The 12,598-nt window shown below is 42.3% G+C and overlaps 1 protein-coding gene across 1 annotated transcript; it reads left to right on the top strand.

Moving 5' to 3' along the window:
• The first annotated feature begins 1,834 nt into the window (after positions 1 to 1,834).
• On the top strand, positions 1,835 to 11,762 carry f2 (coagulation factor II (thrombin)). The gene is made up of 14 exons (XM_088934486.1): positions 1,835 to 1,952; positions 2,536 to 2,696; positions 3,743 to 3,767; positions 4,166 to 4,231; positions 4,394 to 4,499; positions 4,989 to 5,128; positions 5,226 to 5,522; positions 6,403 to 6,516; positions 7,515 to 7,641; positions 8,135 to 8,302; positions 8,899 to 9,072; positions 9,719 to 9,897; positions 10,659 to 10,729; positions 11,539 to 11,762. Exons 1-14 carry the CDS (start codon positions 1,877 to 1,879, stop codon positions 11,692 to 11,694), a joined length of 1,860 nt encoding a protein of 619 aa, XP_088790612.1. The 5' UTR covers positions 1,835 to 1,876; the 3' UTR covers positions 11,695 to 11,762.
• Positions 11,763 to 12,598: the final 836 nt, after the last annotated feature.

The following is a 12,598-nucleotide window of genomic DNA, read 5'->3' as shown; positions in this document are numbered from 1 at the left end:
TTAATACTGTATCTGGTTATGTATCCTCTTGTTCTTGTTTTATGTCTTCCTAGAAGTATTTTAAAAGGCTAAATATTTCGTAATGCTGATATTGTCCAAGCTTTGCACAAACACTTCCTGCCCCAACTTCAGATACACTGAACTGTGTTGGCTTTCTGTCTGAACAAATGAACAATCCACATTTTTATTTGTTAATTATTAAGGGGCAAGTGTTCTAACAAATTGTTACAATTGTGTATTGTTACACAAAAAGAAACATCAACAAATGAATGGGAATGTATTGATTTGACGCAGAGACTGCTTTTGTGTCTTTAAATTTAGAGGTTAACCTACACCCACAGACCCATTGACCTTTACCTCTAAGGTATTCAAAGCGTTTGTCCTACACAATTTCCATACTACCATGCTGTACATTTCTCCCAGAAGGGGTGTATACAGTATGTACAGAACTACATTATAACGCCATATGTATTATGAGTATTTCAAAATGTTTGCTTTTTTTGCCTCCAGCATCATACAAGCTTCTTTTACATATCTTTCATGTGTTGTATTCAAAATGGGCCTGAAACAAACTGTCCTTGCCTGTGGTTGTGAGCTTTTGTTTTTTTTTTAAACCCTAAGTGAAAAGGTCTTGGAGAAACAAGTGGTCAGGACTCGGAATAGAAAAGCAGAGCATCCACTCTGGAGCTTTGCTATTATTGCTGTAAACCTGCCCTTCTCTTCTCCTGCAATGGGAGTCATCCAATATTTGCACACAAATATTTAAACAGTGAGGCCATGAAGGAAAATCAATAAACAGCCCTTTCTGAGCTGCTGTTCCTGCTATCATTGAATCCACTAAACAACTACATTCCCTGCTTGTTTTCTTTTCAAATTATTAACAATCAAGTGGGATACCGAATAGTTTAAGTAGACATTTTGAATACGAATCCAATTTTTTTAATTGTACGAGTCCAAGAGGATGTTAAGTACTTCAAGGCCCTTGCTATTTGTGTGTATTTTAAAATTCCTGTTATGCAATTAAGGGTGAAAAAAAAACAGGGGCCCTGGTTCTGGTTGAGATACACATGAGTCAAGCCCAGCTGCAAACAAAATGACTTCAAGTCCCACGAAAATGTTTACTTTGTGCAGTTAATTAATCAGATAAACCTGTTATTGGATTGAAAACTAACAAAAGCTGGAAGACAATGCATTCCTCTGGAAATGTATCCGGACAGCCCTACTTGCATGATGATCACCCGTGTGGCTGTCTGGTCAGGGAGGGTTAGCATAAGTGAGCAGAGAAACATCTGTGTTGTGTCGCAATACGCCATGTTAATCAAGCATTTCATTCTTTTTAAAGCAGTGATTGAGCAACTCCAGTATCCTGCGATCCAATTCCTGTGTGTTTGACAAGTGCTCTGCAAATAGAAACTGAAAACCCTAAAAAACCAGTGACTTGATTTTCTTATTGAAATTATGGGTTTAAGTTGAGTAAGATCAGAGGAGAAATGAAATCAGGGGAAACAGAAGATTTTAAGCACTGGGATTGCCAGTTAATTAGCCCAGCCCTATTCGAAGGATGGAGCAAAAAGCTTAGTCGCTAATTTCATCACAAGCGCAGTGCTTTCTCTTTCAGATATTGTCACATTGGAATTAGAAATAAGGTGCAAGTAAACAGTGTGATAATACATTTTTTTCATGGCCACCTTTAGAATTGTACTCTGCCTTTCACTATAAACAGGAAGCGATCAGTGTTCCCAGTGAATTGTGACACTCTTCTCCTCTTGGGATTCTGGATTCAATATTAACCAGGAGGCTGAGCTGTTTTTTTTTTGGTGGTGGGTGGCTGTAGGTTTGTCCCAGCTCCCTGTTCAGGTTCTAGACATCAGTAGCAATGGGTGGAAGGTCCGTGGTTCTCGTTTTCAGTGTCCTGTGTGCGTCTTTTGTCCAGATCTCTATTTGTGAAAATGGTAAGTTTTTTTTTTTTTCCGGCTGGGGTGTTGATTGTCCATTGCTTGCAAGTCAAGGCTGGTTTTTGAGTTCTGCTTGAGAGTCTCAGCAAAAAAGTGAAGAAGTCCTCTTAGTTAAAGATCATTACAAGGCGGACACATAGTAACATGGACTGTGCGCAGATGGTTTAGATTTTATCTGATTTTCGAACCCCCCAGAAAAAGAGTAAAAACAGGAACATTTTTGATTATGTCCTGTAGAGATATGACAGTTAACATGATGGCTGCCGAGAGGACAGCAAAGTCCGGCAAAGTTTCGATGTCTTGATTGTAAGCAACAATCCCAAAAAATCCTTCCAAAAAGCTGTCTTAAATCCAACCAAGTGATTCAGCATTGTGAAGATGTAGATGGAGGCCTGTATTCTTTACATTTGATTTTCTTGTGTAGTATTAACAGTGTGAACAGGGTAATCATTTCCCCAAAGAAATCAGCAACAAAGTTTATATAATCTATCGTGTGAAATGACCAAAATGTTTTGGCATGGTTTTTATGTAATAATGGCAAATTCACATTTTCCTTGCTATTAATTTTGTGGGATCTTAGTATTCCTCAACAGACAGAAAGCATCCATGGTTTTGACCCGTGACCGGCGTGCAAACACCGTTTTTGAAGAAATTAAGCCGGGAAATATGGAACGAGAGTGTCTGGAGGAGATCTGTGACCACGAGGAGGCCCGTGAAATCTTTGAGGACAACACCCGGACAGTGAGTTCCTAAAATTTACAAAATTGCAAACTCCCGTTTAGATTTCTTAAATTTACTTTTATGCTGAGGGTCTTTTAATCGCTCATAATGGAAAATTTTGTTGTGCTCTCTCTTCAAATATCCTAAAACGCGCATGTCAAACACAGAATACTAAGTTGGCAAATATATTAGCCTCATTGTCTTAAGCACATATTGTAAAGGTTACTGAAATGAAACAGTAAGTAAGCATTTGACCCATCTGGCTCATTTAGTTGGTAGTAGTGAAACTAACACCATTTAGTAGTGAAACTAACAACATTTAGTAGTTAGAAGGTGATCTAAGGATCTCATTCCAGCTGTTTTCTTGAACGAATCCAAGGTGTCAGCTTGTACAGTGTGGCCTTGTTCCAGAGGTTTCTCCTGGTCTTCAATGCACTTCTCAATAGTTTTTACTCGTGTCCTCTGAATTCTGTTTCACTGTTAGCTCTCAGCTCAAGTCCTTGTGTTTGGGTTCACTTTTTTTGACTGTATTCTATGTACATTTTGTTAACAGTTTTTATTTGGACTCCTCATCCATCTTAGATTAAGTTCATTAAACGGTCTCTATAGGTCCTTACCATAAGCCGACTAGTGTCCATCTCATTCAGATGTAGTCCATCATGCCTGTAGATCTGGTTTTTGCCACAGAATGCTTTCCGGTGGCCCAGAAAGCTGAGGCCTTTTTCAGCACAACATATTCTCAGCTGTGTGTTGTGTTCATGGGTTGACATCTGCAGTTGCTCACCTTTATTTGCTGCAGGCCTTGTCTCTGAGGAGGCTACTGGTGTGGTCCTGCTCTTCAGTTCTGATTTCCAAGGCGGTTTGAAGTTGTTTCTCAGGGAAAGTGTGTTGTTTGTGCCAATGTCATTGAGTCACCACCAGCCTTTGCTAGGAGCCCGTCTCCTCTTAGGATAATGTTAGCCACATTAGCTACTGGGTGACAGGGAACTGTTTGTCGTCTTGGACTTGACACTGCATCTTGGAATAATTTAATTTATATTTGCTTCTCTTTATTTTTTTTTATTCAGGCAGACTTTTGGAAAAAATATTTGGGTAAGGATTGTCCCCCCCTTTCTTAAATTCATATGTCTTCCAAACTCCACTAAATTTTAACTTCCAGATTAAAAAAGGATGGCTGTTATTAAATTAATGCTATAACAACTGCTGAGCCCCAAACATATAATTATAAGTAGTTGAAGATGATTTATTATTTTTGAATTTAAATCAATGTCTTTCTGTGTACTTATTGTTTGTATATTTCTAAATGTGAATGGTTTTAGTACATTCTAATCAGAAGGAGACTGTCATCTACATTGATGTGATTAGATGTATTTAAATGTCATTTCATATATCCATTCTGTAAACAATCTAAGTCTGACTTTATCTGACCAGCCTTGTATGTGTACGGATTCTGTTCAATGTATTGTTAACCCACCTTCTGTTATTTTTAGCTTGTGAAGGTGACCAAGGTAAAAGAAATCCAAAGAAAATAGAGTCTTTGAGGCTTTGCTTGGATGGTAAGTTCTCATTCGATTCTCACAAAGATGCTGTAATATTATATACCTAGAAAAGTTGCTGTGCTACCGAGGAGTTTGTGGACTTCACATACTGCCATGAATTCACCATGCGTCAGTGTGCTGAGTGTTTCAATCAAGGTGATACTGTTGTCTGTTTTTCAGGGAATTGTGTAATGGGAAGAAGTGGTGACAAATACAGAGGCACTCTCTCAGTCACTGTAAGTGGGAGGGAGTGTCAGTACTGGTCCAGTAACTTCCCACATAAAAAGTAAGTGTTGCTAGGTGTCCATCACATCCTCTTTCTTTCTGCTTCTTTTGTTCTGCTTGTCTCGATGTGCCCAAAGCAGGAGTATCCCATCCTGGTCCTGGAGGACCAGTGTATCTGTGCGTTTTTTAGATTCCCTGCACTTGAAGGCCCGAGAAACATTGTTCATTTGGTCAAGTTAAGCCAATAATGAGCTGATTCAGACTGACCCTCCAAGCCTCCAAGCACTTTAAACTGCAGACCATTCTAAGAAGAGAAAAAGAGATAAAAGAAAAGTAGAAACAGAGGACATCGTTATTTTGCTTTAAGGTTACAGAGCACAGGAAAACAGAAAAACATATAAGAAAAAAGTCATCATTCCAGGCTTCTTGATTAGCCGGAGAGGTAATTTCGGAAACACTAAAGACTAGGTTTTAGTGTAGCCCAGCGACAGCTCCTGTGTTTGTCTTGACCACTTAATTGAGCTGTTGCTGAACTCTCCCTTTCTCACAGGGAATTCACCTTGTCCAAGTACCCCGATAAAGACCTGGTTCGGAACTACTGCAGGAACCCCAACAATGACACGAGGGGCCCCTGGTGCTACACCAGAGACCCCCTGGTGAAGAAAGAAGAGTGCAGTATCTCAGTATGCGGTAAGCCCATTCACACCCAGCTCCAGCTCTGGCTTTTCAGCCCCCGTGCCCTGTCGCTCCAGGCTTGTTGCTTAACGCAGTTTCTTATTTCCTTCAGGTGAGCCTCCCAGGCCCACACCTGTACCCGGTAAGAAGGTGGTATATGATAAGAGGGAGTGCCTGAAGGACGCGGGTATTGATTACAATGGCAACATCTCCACCACTTTCACCAATCACCCGTGCCTGAGTTGGAGCTCCCCCACCGCTAAGGACCTCAGCCAAGGCAAGGACTTCCTGCCCGAGGTGCAGCTGGAGAAGAACTATTGCCGCAACCCCGACGGAGATTTGGAAGGCCCGTGGTGTTTTGTAGACAAGCCCCGAATTGCGTTCGAGTACTGCGACATCCCGCTTTGCGGTGAGTGAGATGTAGCTCTTCTGGGAAATTTCAGCAGCACCAGGAAAATATCTGCAAAGGTCGGGGCAGGGGAACCCCCGGCACTGTGTTTCCCCTGCGTCCGTCAATGTGAAGGGTTAGCGTGCGCACGCCCTCCTTCTCTTATTTCAAACCGCTTCGTTTTTTCCCCCCGTTGTTAAGTGCCAGGACGCCTTACTGAATTGGGCTGCTGTCTGTGTGGAGTTTGTATGTTCTCCCCGCGCTCTCGAGAGTTTCCTCCCACAATCTGAAGACATGCTGTGGGGGTTCATTGGTTTCTGGGCAACCTGGCTCTGGTGTGAGCGTGTGTGCCCTGCGAGGGACTGGCGTCACGTCCAGGGCGTATCCTACCTTGTGCCCGGTGCTGGCCATGTTAGGATCCAGCGTCCCTGCAACACCGGGCTGGATAAAGCAGTTAGAAAATGGATGGATGGATAAGTGCCAGGAAACACATCGACTTAAAGTGTGGCCTCATAAGAACTGAAGGGATTAGCGTGGAGAGCTGTGTCAGCATGTGTTGGTTGCCGAAGAAGGCTTTGGAGCTCAAATGTTGTGTTTTTCTTTTCTTTCTACTTTTAAGTGTGAAATTAATCATTCTGTCTGCCTCACTTAACAGTGCTATTGGAGCCAATAACATGATACCCTGATAAACAGCCATTTGTTGATAATTAAACCATGATCAAAGTAGTGAGAAATGTAGTTCTTTATCCCCCAAAGTGTCGGTCAAATATTTCATTTAAGAATCTGTAATATTTCACTAACCTGCCTATAAAATGGAATACATAGCTCTGTGGTGTAATTCAAGCTAACATGTTTTGTTTGGTGCAATTCTAAAACTTTCCCCTAACCTGATTTTGTACAGATGAACCTCTTCACGAGTTTCAGGATGATCAGGAAAAGATTTCTGGGAGGACGGTGTCAGCTGGATCATATAAAACCTTCTTCAACCCCATTAGCTTTGGCCAAGGAGAGGCAGGTACGTGCCAGGTGGAAAGGAAAGAGGGACAGGGAGGAGGAGAGCTTGGGCACAGGAATCATTCCTGAATTGACTGTTGTCCTGCGTGGAATTGATCTGATCTGAAAATGAACACAGGATCCAACACATCCATATCCTGTAACCTGACCTCCGTGACACTACAACATTCAGGAAATACTATATGACTCTGAACATTTTTTTAGAAGTGGAGGCACAATTTTTGTTTTTTTCTTTCCTTTATTTGCAAGCACAAAGATACTTTTCTTTCCAGAAAGCACAACCTTTTCAAAGCTTTTTTTTCTTTATATATGATCAATAGATTAGATTACATTAGTTCAGAGTCGTAGCCTGGAACACCATACCCAAATTGGTAGACCAATGAAACCTCAGCTTTCATTCAGATTACCCTGAGTAGCTTATGATATCAGCTCTGTCCTTTGGTGAAGCTGATCATCATCTATTACAGTTAATGTACCACTAACTCATTGCCTTGAAAAGGGAAACCGTTGGTCCTGGGACCCCCAGAGGTTTGATTTCCCCCATTGGAGGGTTTTGTTTTCCTCTCCTCTATGCCCACGTGGTCAGCTGTTGTTATATTGTTATCTGCTATAGAAATCTGTAAAGTGTTCTGTGCCGGAGCGTTGGGATGGGTACTATTGCAAATCAAATGATTTGTGATGGATAGATTGATCGGTCGATTGGCTAATTGAAGATCTGCCCGCTTCGGAGCTAACATTCCGCTCTGTGTTCTTCACCCATTGTTTTTACTTTAGCATAGCCGCCTATGTTTGGTGGCCGCTTCATCGTAATGCTCCAAGGTTTACCATACTAACAGCTTGGTTTCACTGTGGTTTTCCAAAGGGAACTTTGTAAGGACCGGGACATGCAAGAGCTCAGAGCTCGTGTCATAGGGATCTGCAGGCTCCCAGCAGAAGGGTTTGTCCGCATGTGCCAGTATTATTGTAAAGGATGCATTCTCCAAATCCCCTCCCTTTCAGATTGTGGAATCAGGCCAATGTTTGAACGGGTAAATAAACAGGATGCGACTGAGAAAGAGCTCTCTGAATCTTACATCGCCAGTCGAATTGTCAAGGGAGTTGAAGCGGAACAAGGCAGTGCACCATGGTAAAATTAAAAATGCTTCTGTACTCATTGTTTAATAATTGGTATTATTCCCCAGATAATTGCCCCCAGTAACTGTCATTGACTGTTACTTGTCCTGGCCATTGGCTGGGATTTACACTGAGAGTCCCACTGCATCAACAGCACAGTTAGAATCAGCTGGAGGAGTGATCCAGCTCTCACTGATCCGCAGCACTGCAGTCTCTTAGGAGGCTGGCAAGCCACTGGAATCGCTTGTGCGTGCAAAGCTAAGGACCTCCTGTCTACCCTAACCCATTAAAATGAAGCATTTCTCAATGAGTCAGGCCCACCACCTTAGGGATGTCTCAGTTTATATCCAGCTAATGAAGTAGCAAAACCTGAACCAGAAATTTAACCGTGTTTAATTGGCCCTTAATGGCAAATCATTTCTAAACTCATTTATTCAGTACCTATAGATAGTCTAGTTTCTTTAGGAGACTTGTTTTCATTTTAAGGCACCACATCTCTTTCACAGGCAGGTGATGTTGTACAGAAAGAATCCCCAGGAACTGTTATGTGGGGCCAGTCTCTTAAGTGACCAGTGGATACTGACTGCAGCCCACTGCATTTTGTACCCACCCTGGGACAAAAACTTCACTGCAAATGACATCATCGTTCGTCTGGGCAAGCACTCTCGTGCCAAGTAAGTACTGCAAGCAGAGTGGAAAAAAGGTTCTTGGTCTCCTATGAACCTGGCTGCTGTAGTTGCTGATGCCCCTTTTCCAAAAGCGTCATGAATATACAGAGAAAGCCTTTCATTAACAGTGAAAACTCAGCAGAAGCAGTAGCATTATGAAAGACATTCAAGATCTCCGATTGTATTATCTGCTTTGGGCCCCTAGTTAAAGGTGGTCAGTGGGCTTACAGCAGGGCCACTTTTCGCCTACTGTATCACCTATATATGAACGTCAGGCTGGGTAATAACTTTAAATAACACAACAGACTTCGTGTAGTCACCTTGTGTGGTCACATTTAAGAAATCTGTCCTTCTAATCCTGTACCCCATGTACTGTAGAAGGGAGGGAGGCACTGAGGCACTGAGGCACTGAGGCAGATCACCCCACACGTGCTCCAGGGCAATAAGACCAGCCCATTTGCTACCAAGGAGAAATCCGTTTTTTACACCTACTGTAAAGCTGTTTGAGATGCTTCTTTAAAAGGCACTATATAAAAATTATTATTATTATTATTATTATTATTATTATTATTATTATCATCAATATGTTTATCCATCCACAGGTTCGAAAAAGGCCAAGAAAAGATTGTGGCTTTGGATAAGATAATTGTCCACCCGCGGTACGACTGGAAGGTTAATCTAAATCGGGACATTGCTCTTCTGCACATGAGGAACCCAGTCTCCTTCACCGACAGAATCGCTCCCATCTGCCTGCCCACCAAAGAGGTTGCAAAGACGTAAGACAGCGCCGCTGCTAAAGCTCTGATACAAGCATGAAACTGTGGTTCGGCCTTAAAAATGAAATCTTTTTTAAGTGCTTTATTTTCCAATTCAACTTGTAAATATGGCGGGTTAACATTATATAAACATGATGTACCTGAAATGTGGTGAAAACTCGAGAATACAGATCTCTCTCACATACTTCTTTAGAGGAATCAGTATCATTAGACCTGTAGGGACGCGAGGAGCCGCAGTGCAGTTCTGTGACGTTTAGAGACGAATGATGAAAATGGACGCAGTGTCCTGCACTCCTGCAGTGTTACAGAGAGTGTTATAGTCTGGGTACAGCCATGGTCTCCCTATGTTAATACCTTTACTGGAGGTTTGAGTGACCATTACTTACATATTGAAAATGTTTCCACTTATGGTACAGTAGACTATTCCTGATAATGTTATCCCCACCTTTCATTTATTTCTGAGATGTCACGTACAGCAGCTGTTTCTAACACTTCACCTACGGCAGGTGTCTGTTTAAAATGCACTCATACCAGGTCAGAAGTACTGACCCCAGGCCAGAGTCAGATTTCTACCGATCGAAAACACAAATGTACCAAAATGGTGCCTTGATGTCACCCATTTAAGCTGTGTCTCTTTGGTCTCTAGCCTGATGTTTGCTGGTTTCAAGGGGAGGGTAACTGGATGGGGAAATCTGTTTGAGACCTGGTCCAGCAGCCCCTCCTCCCTGCCCTCCACACTACAGCAGATTCACCTCCCGATTGTGGATCAAGACACCTGTCGCGCGTCGACAACAATCCGGATCACGGACAACATGTTCTGTGCAGGTACTGCGCGTCATCTCATCAAGGGCCGACAAGCGTCACCTCTATGGGGTCATTTAAACTGTCTCAAAAAAACATGCTGGCTGTTGAAATAAGAAACCCTAAAAATCAAACTGAAATGCTTTTTCATCCTGAATTTAAGGAAAAGAAGCTGGTAGACCCTGGTTAATCTGGAAAACAATTCATGCAAACTTTGCACGTTGTAATGCTTTTTGTGTCCTTCCGTTTTTTTTTCCTTTGCATGTAACTCTGCTTCTTAGTGGCTTTGAACTGTAGTAAAAAGTGGGAAGACGGAAGTGAACAGTGAGGTTTGTTAGAACCGAAAGTCTTGAAACCCATTTGCATTTGTTCAACATAAAATTAAATTGCTTAACGCTGGGGATATAAAAAAAAAACTTTATGGCCCATAGTGAAAGTTTTGCAAATATTTTTACTGACAATGCTGTTGTTCTTCATTTAAATATACATTAAAAAAACAGTAGCAGAAACAGTTCAGTTCTGAACTGAGGTGTTTCTGTACAGATGTCCTGTCATCTCTAAGATCTCCCTGTGTGTGCGTGTGCGTCTATCTGTCAGTCTGTCTGCCTCTGTGTCTGTCTGTGTGTCCATCATCCAGAGTGCAGTCCTGACAGGTTACATTCCAGCTGTGTCCTTCTAAGGAAAACGCTGTCATCGAAACTGCCTGGATAGAAAACAGAGCAGAAGTGGGAAGAGGGAGCAAAGACTGTTCGCAATAATCATCACCATCTTTTTGCGTGTGCTAGGGTTCAAGCCTGAGGATTCAAAAAGAGGCGACGCTTGTGAAGGAGACAGCGGAGGCCCCTTTGTGATGAAGGTACGCGAGGCAGCAGCAAAGATTCAAGCTGTCCAATTAATTTTTTTTCACTGTAGGTATTCTAAGTTAATGACACAATATTAAGGTGAGGAGAAAAAACTTCCTGCTTCCATCTGATCTGCTAGAGAAAGGCTCTGTAGCTCAGGGTCTGCGCCTGGGGCTGGAAGGTTGCCGGTTCAAATCACAGTGCCGGCAGAGGAATCCTATTCCATTGGGCTCCTGAGCAAGGCCCTTAACCCCAGCTGCTCCAGGGGCTCTGTATAAATGACTGACCCTGGGTTCTGACCCCAAGCTTCTCTCCCTGTCTGTGTGTCTCATGGAGAGCAAGCTGGGATATGCAAAAAGACGAATTCCTAATACAAGAAACTGTATATGGCCAATAAAGTGATCTCTTTAGAGGGTCGAAAAACCCACACAGATTTATTTTTGCAGCCCTACGGTAGTTTAGTCCTGCACTGTGATTATTTTGCCCTTTAGATCCCAAGCCTTGTAAATGAATCAGATGGAGAGTTTCAGTGGGGGTGAAAAGATGATATACAGTATTAAATCTGGTTATGGAGAAGCACTGCGTTTTAGGCTATGTATTCTTTCTGAAAAGAAAAACATCCGAGAAACTTTGGGAGAAAAGCAGAAGTAAGAGGTTACAGCAGTTTTTTCCGTTTTTGCACCTTTGATTTCTTTGTTCCCCATGTGCGTTGCCACAGCCTGTTACTGAAGGACCTACTGTACGGGAAGGCGCACCCTGTGGGCTTACGCCCGCGAGAGGAAGAGACGTTTTTACAGTATTTGACGTGTCGCTTTGTTCCCAGAACCCGGACGATCAGCGCTGGTACCAGATTGGGATCGTGTCGTGGGGAGAGGGCTGCGACAGAGACGGGAAGTACGGTTTCTACACTCACCTGTTCCGCATGAGGCGCTGGCTGCTGAAAGTCATCGAGAACTCGGTCGATGGCAGCGAGGATTGAGTTCTTGTGCTTCTTTAAAGGTCTTTGTACATGCCAATATGGGAAAATAAAGATGCTGTCCAATCCGAGCATCTCGTTATTTTTTACCGTTCTCTGATTAATAGCAGTATTCAAGGCCAGTACACTTTTGAGTAAAGGCATTGGAAACCACAGCAAAAAAAAAGGTATCTTAGATGTTTTAAGATGCCACGATGCATTCACTGGGTTAAACATTTGCAAGGGCTTATTTGATCTGTTTGATCTAATATTTGACTCTCCAGGACTATTTCCTCCCTCAAACAAGTTTGATGAAGGTGTAATCTGGGATATTATAATAATCATCATCATCATTATCATCATCTTTATTTTATATAAAGCCTTTAACAGTTGCTTCTCAATGCACTTTACACAATAACATGAATAAAATACATGAGAGGAGATAGTAAATGAGGGTGTGAAATACAGTAGGAAAACAAAGCAGCACATAACCTGGACTTTTGGAGCAGTGTAGTTCACTGCTCTTTAGGGGGTGGTGCAGTGTGTGCAATATGAGTCACTCCAATCGAACTGATGGGGGCAGAGCAGATATACACCTGTCACACATATAGCAAGAACACTCACTGCATGTAGAAGTTGGGGGAACACATGCGTTTAGAGAAGCTGCTCGTAAGAAAGATCATAGGCCTGAATACTGTGTACAATTGTGATTTACATGTTATAAAAAGAAAACACCCCTGCACTGGAGTCATTTAAAAGAGAATTGACCAGGGTTGTCCCACATCAACGTGTTCAAGGAACTTAATACCTTTAGTCCTGAACGATTGCAAGAGGGCTAGATGAAAGCACGAAGAAAACTGAAGGATATTCAAACGGTCAGTCCGAATGAACTTCTTCAGGATCAGTAATGAAACACAGACCATATGCA

Source organism: Atractosteus spatula, chromosome 16, assembly GCF_055471065.1.
Source record: "Atractosteus spatula isolate fAtrSpa1 chromosome 16, fAtrSpa1.hap1, whole genome shotgun sequence".
Lineage (NCBI taxonomy): Eukaryota > Metazoa > Chordata > Actinopteri > Semionotiformes > Lepisosteidae > Atractosteus > Atractosteus spatula.
Note: the sequence above shows the minus strand (reverse complement) of the source record. Positions and strands in the feature narration are given on the sequence as shown.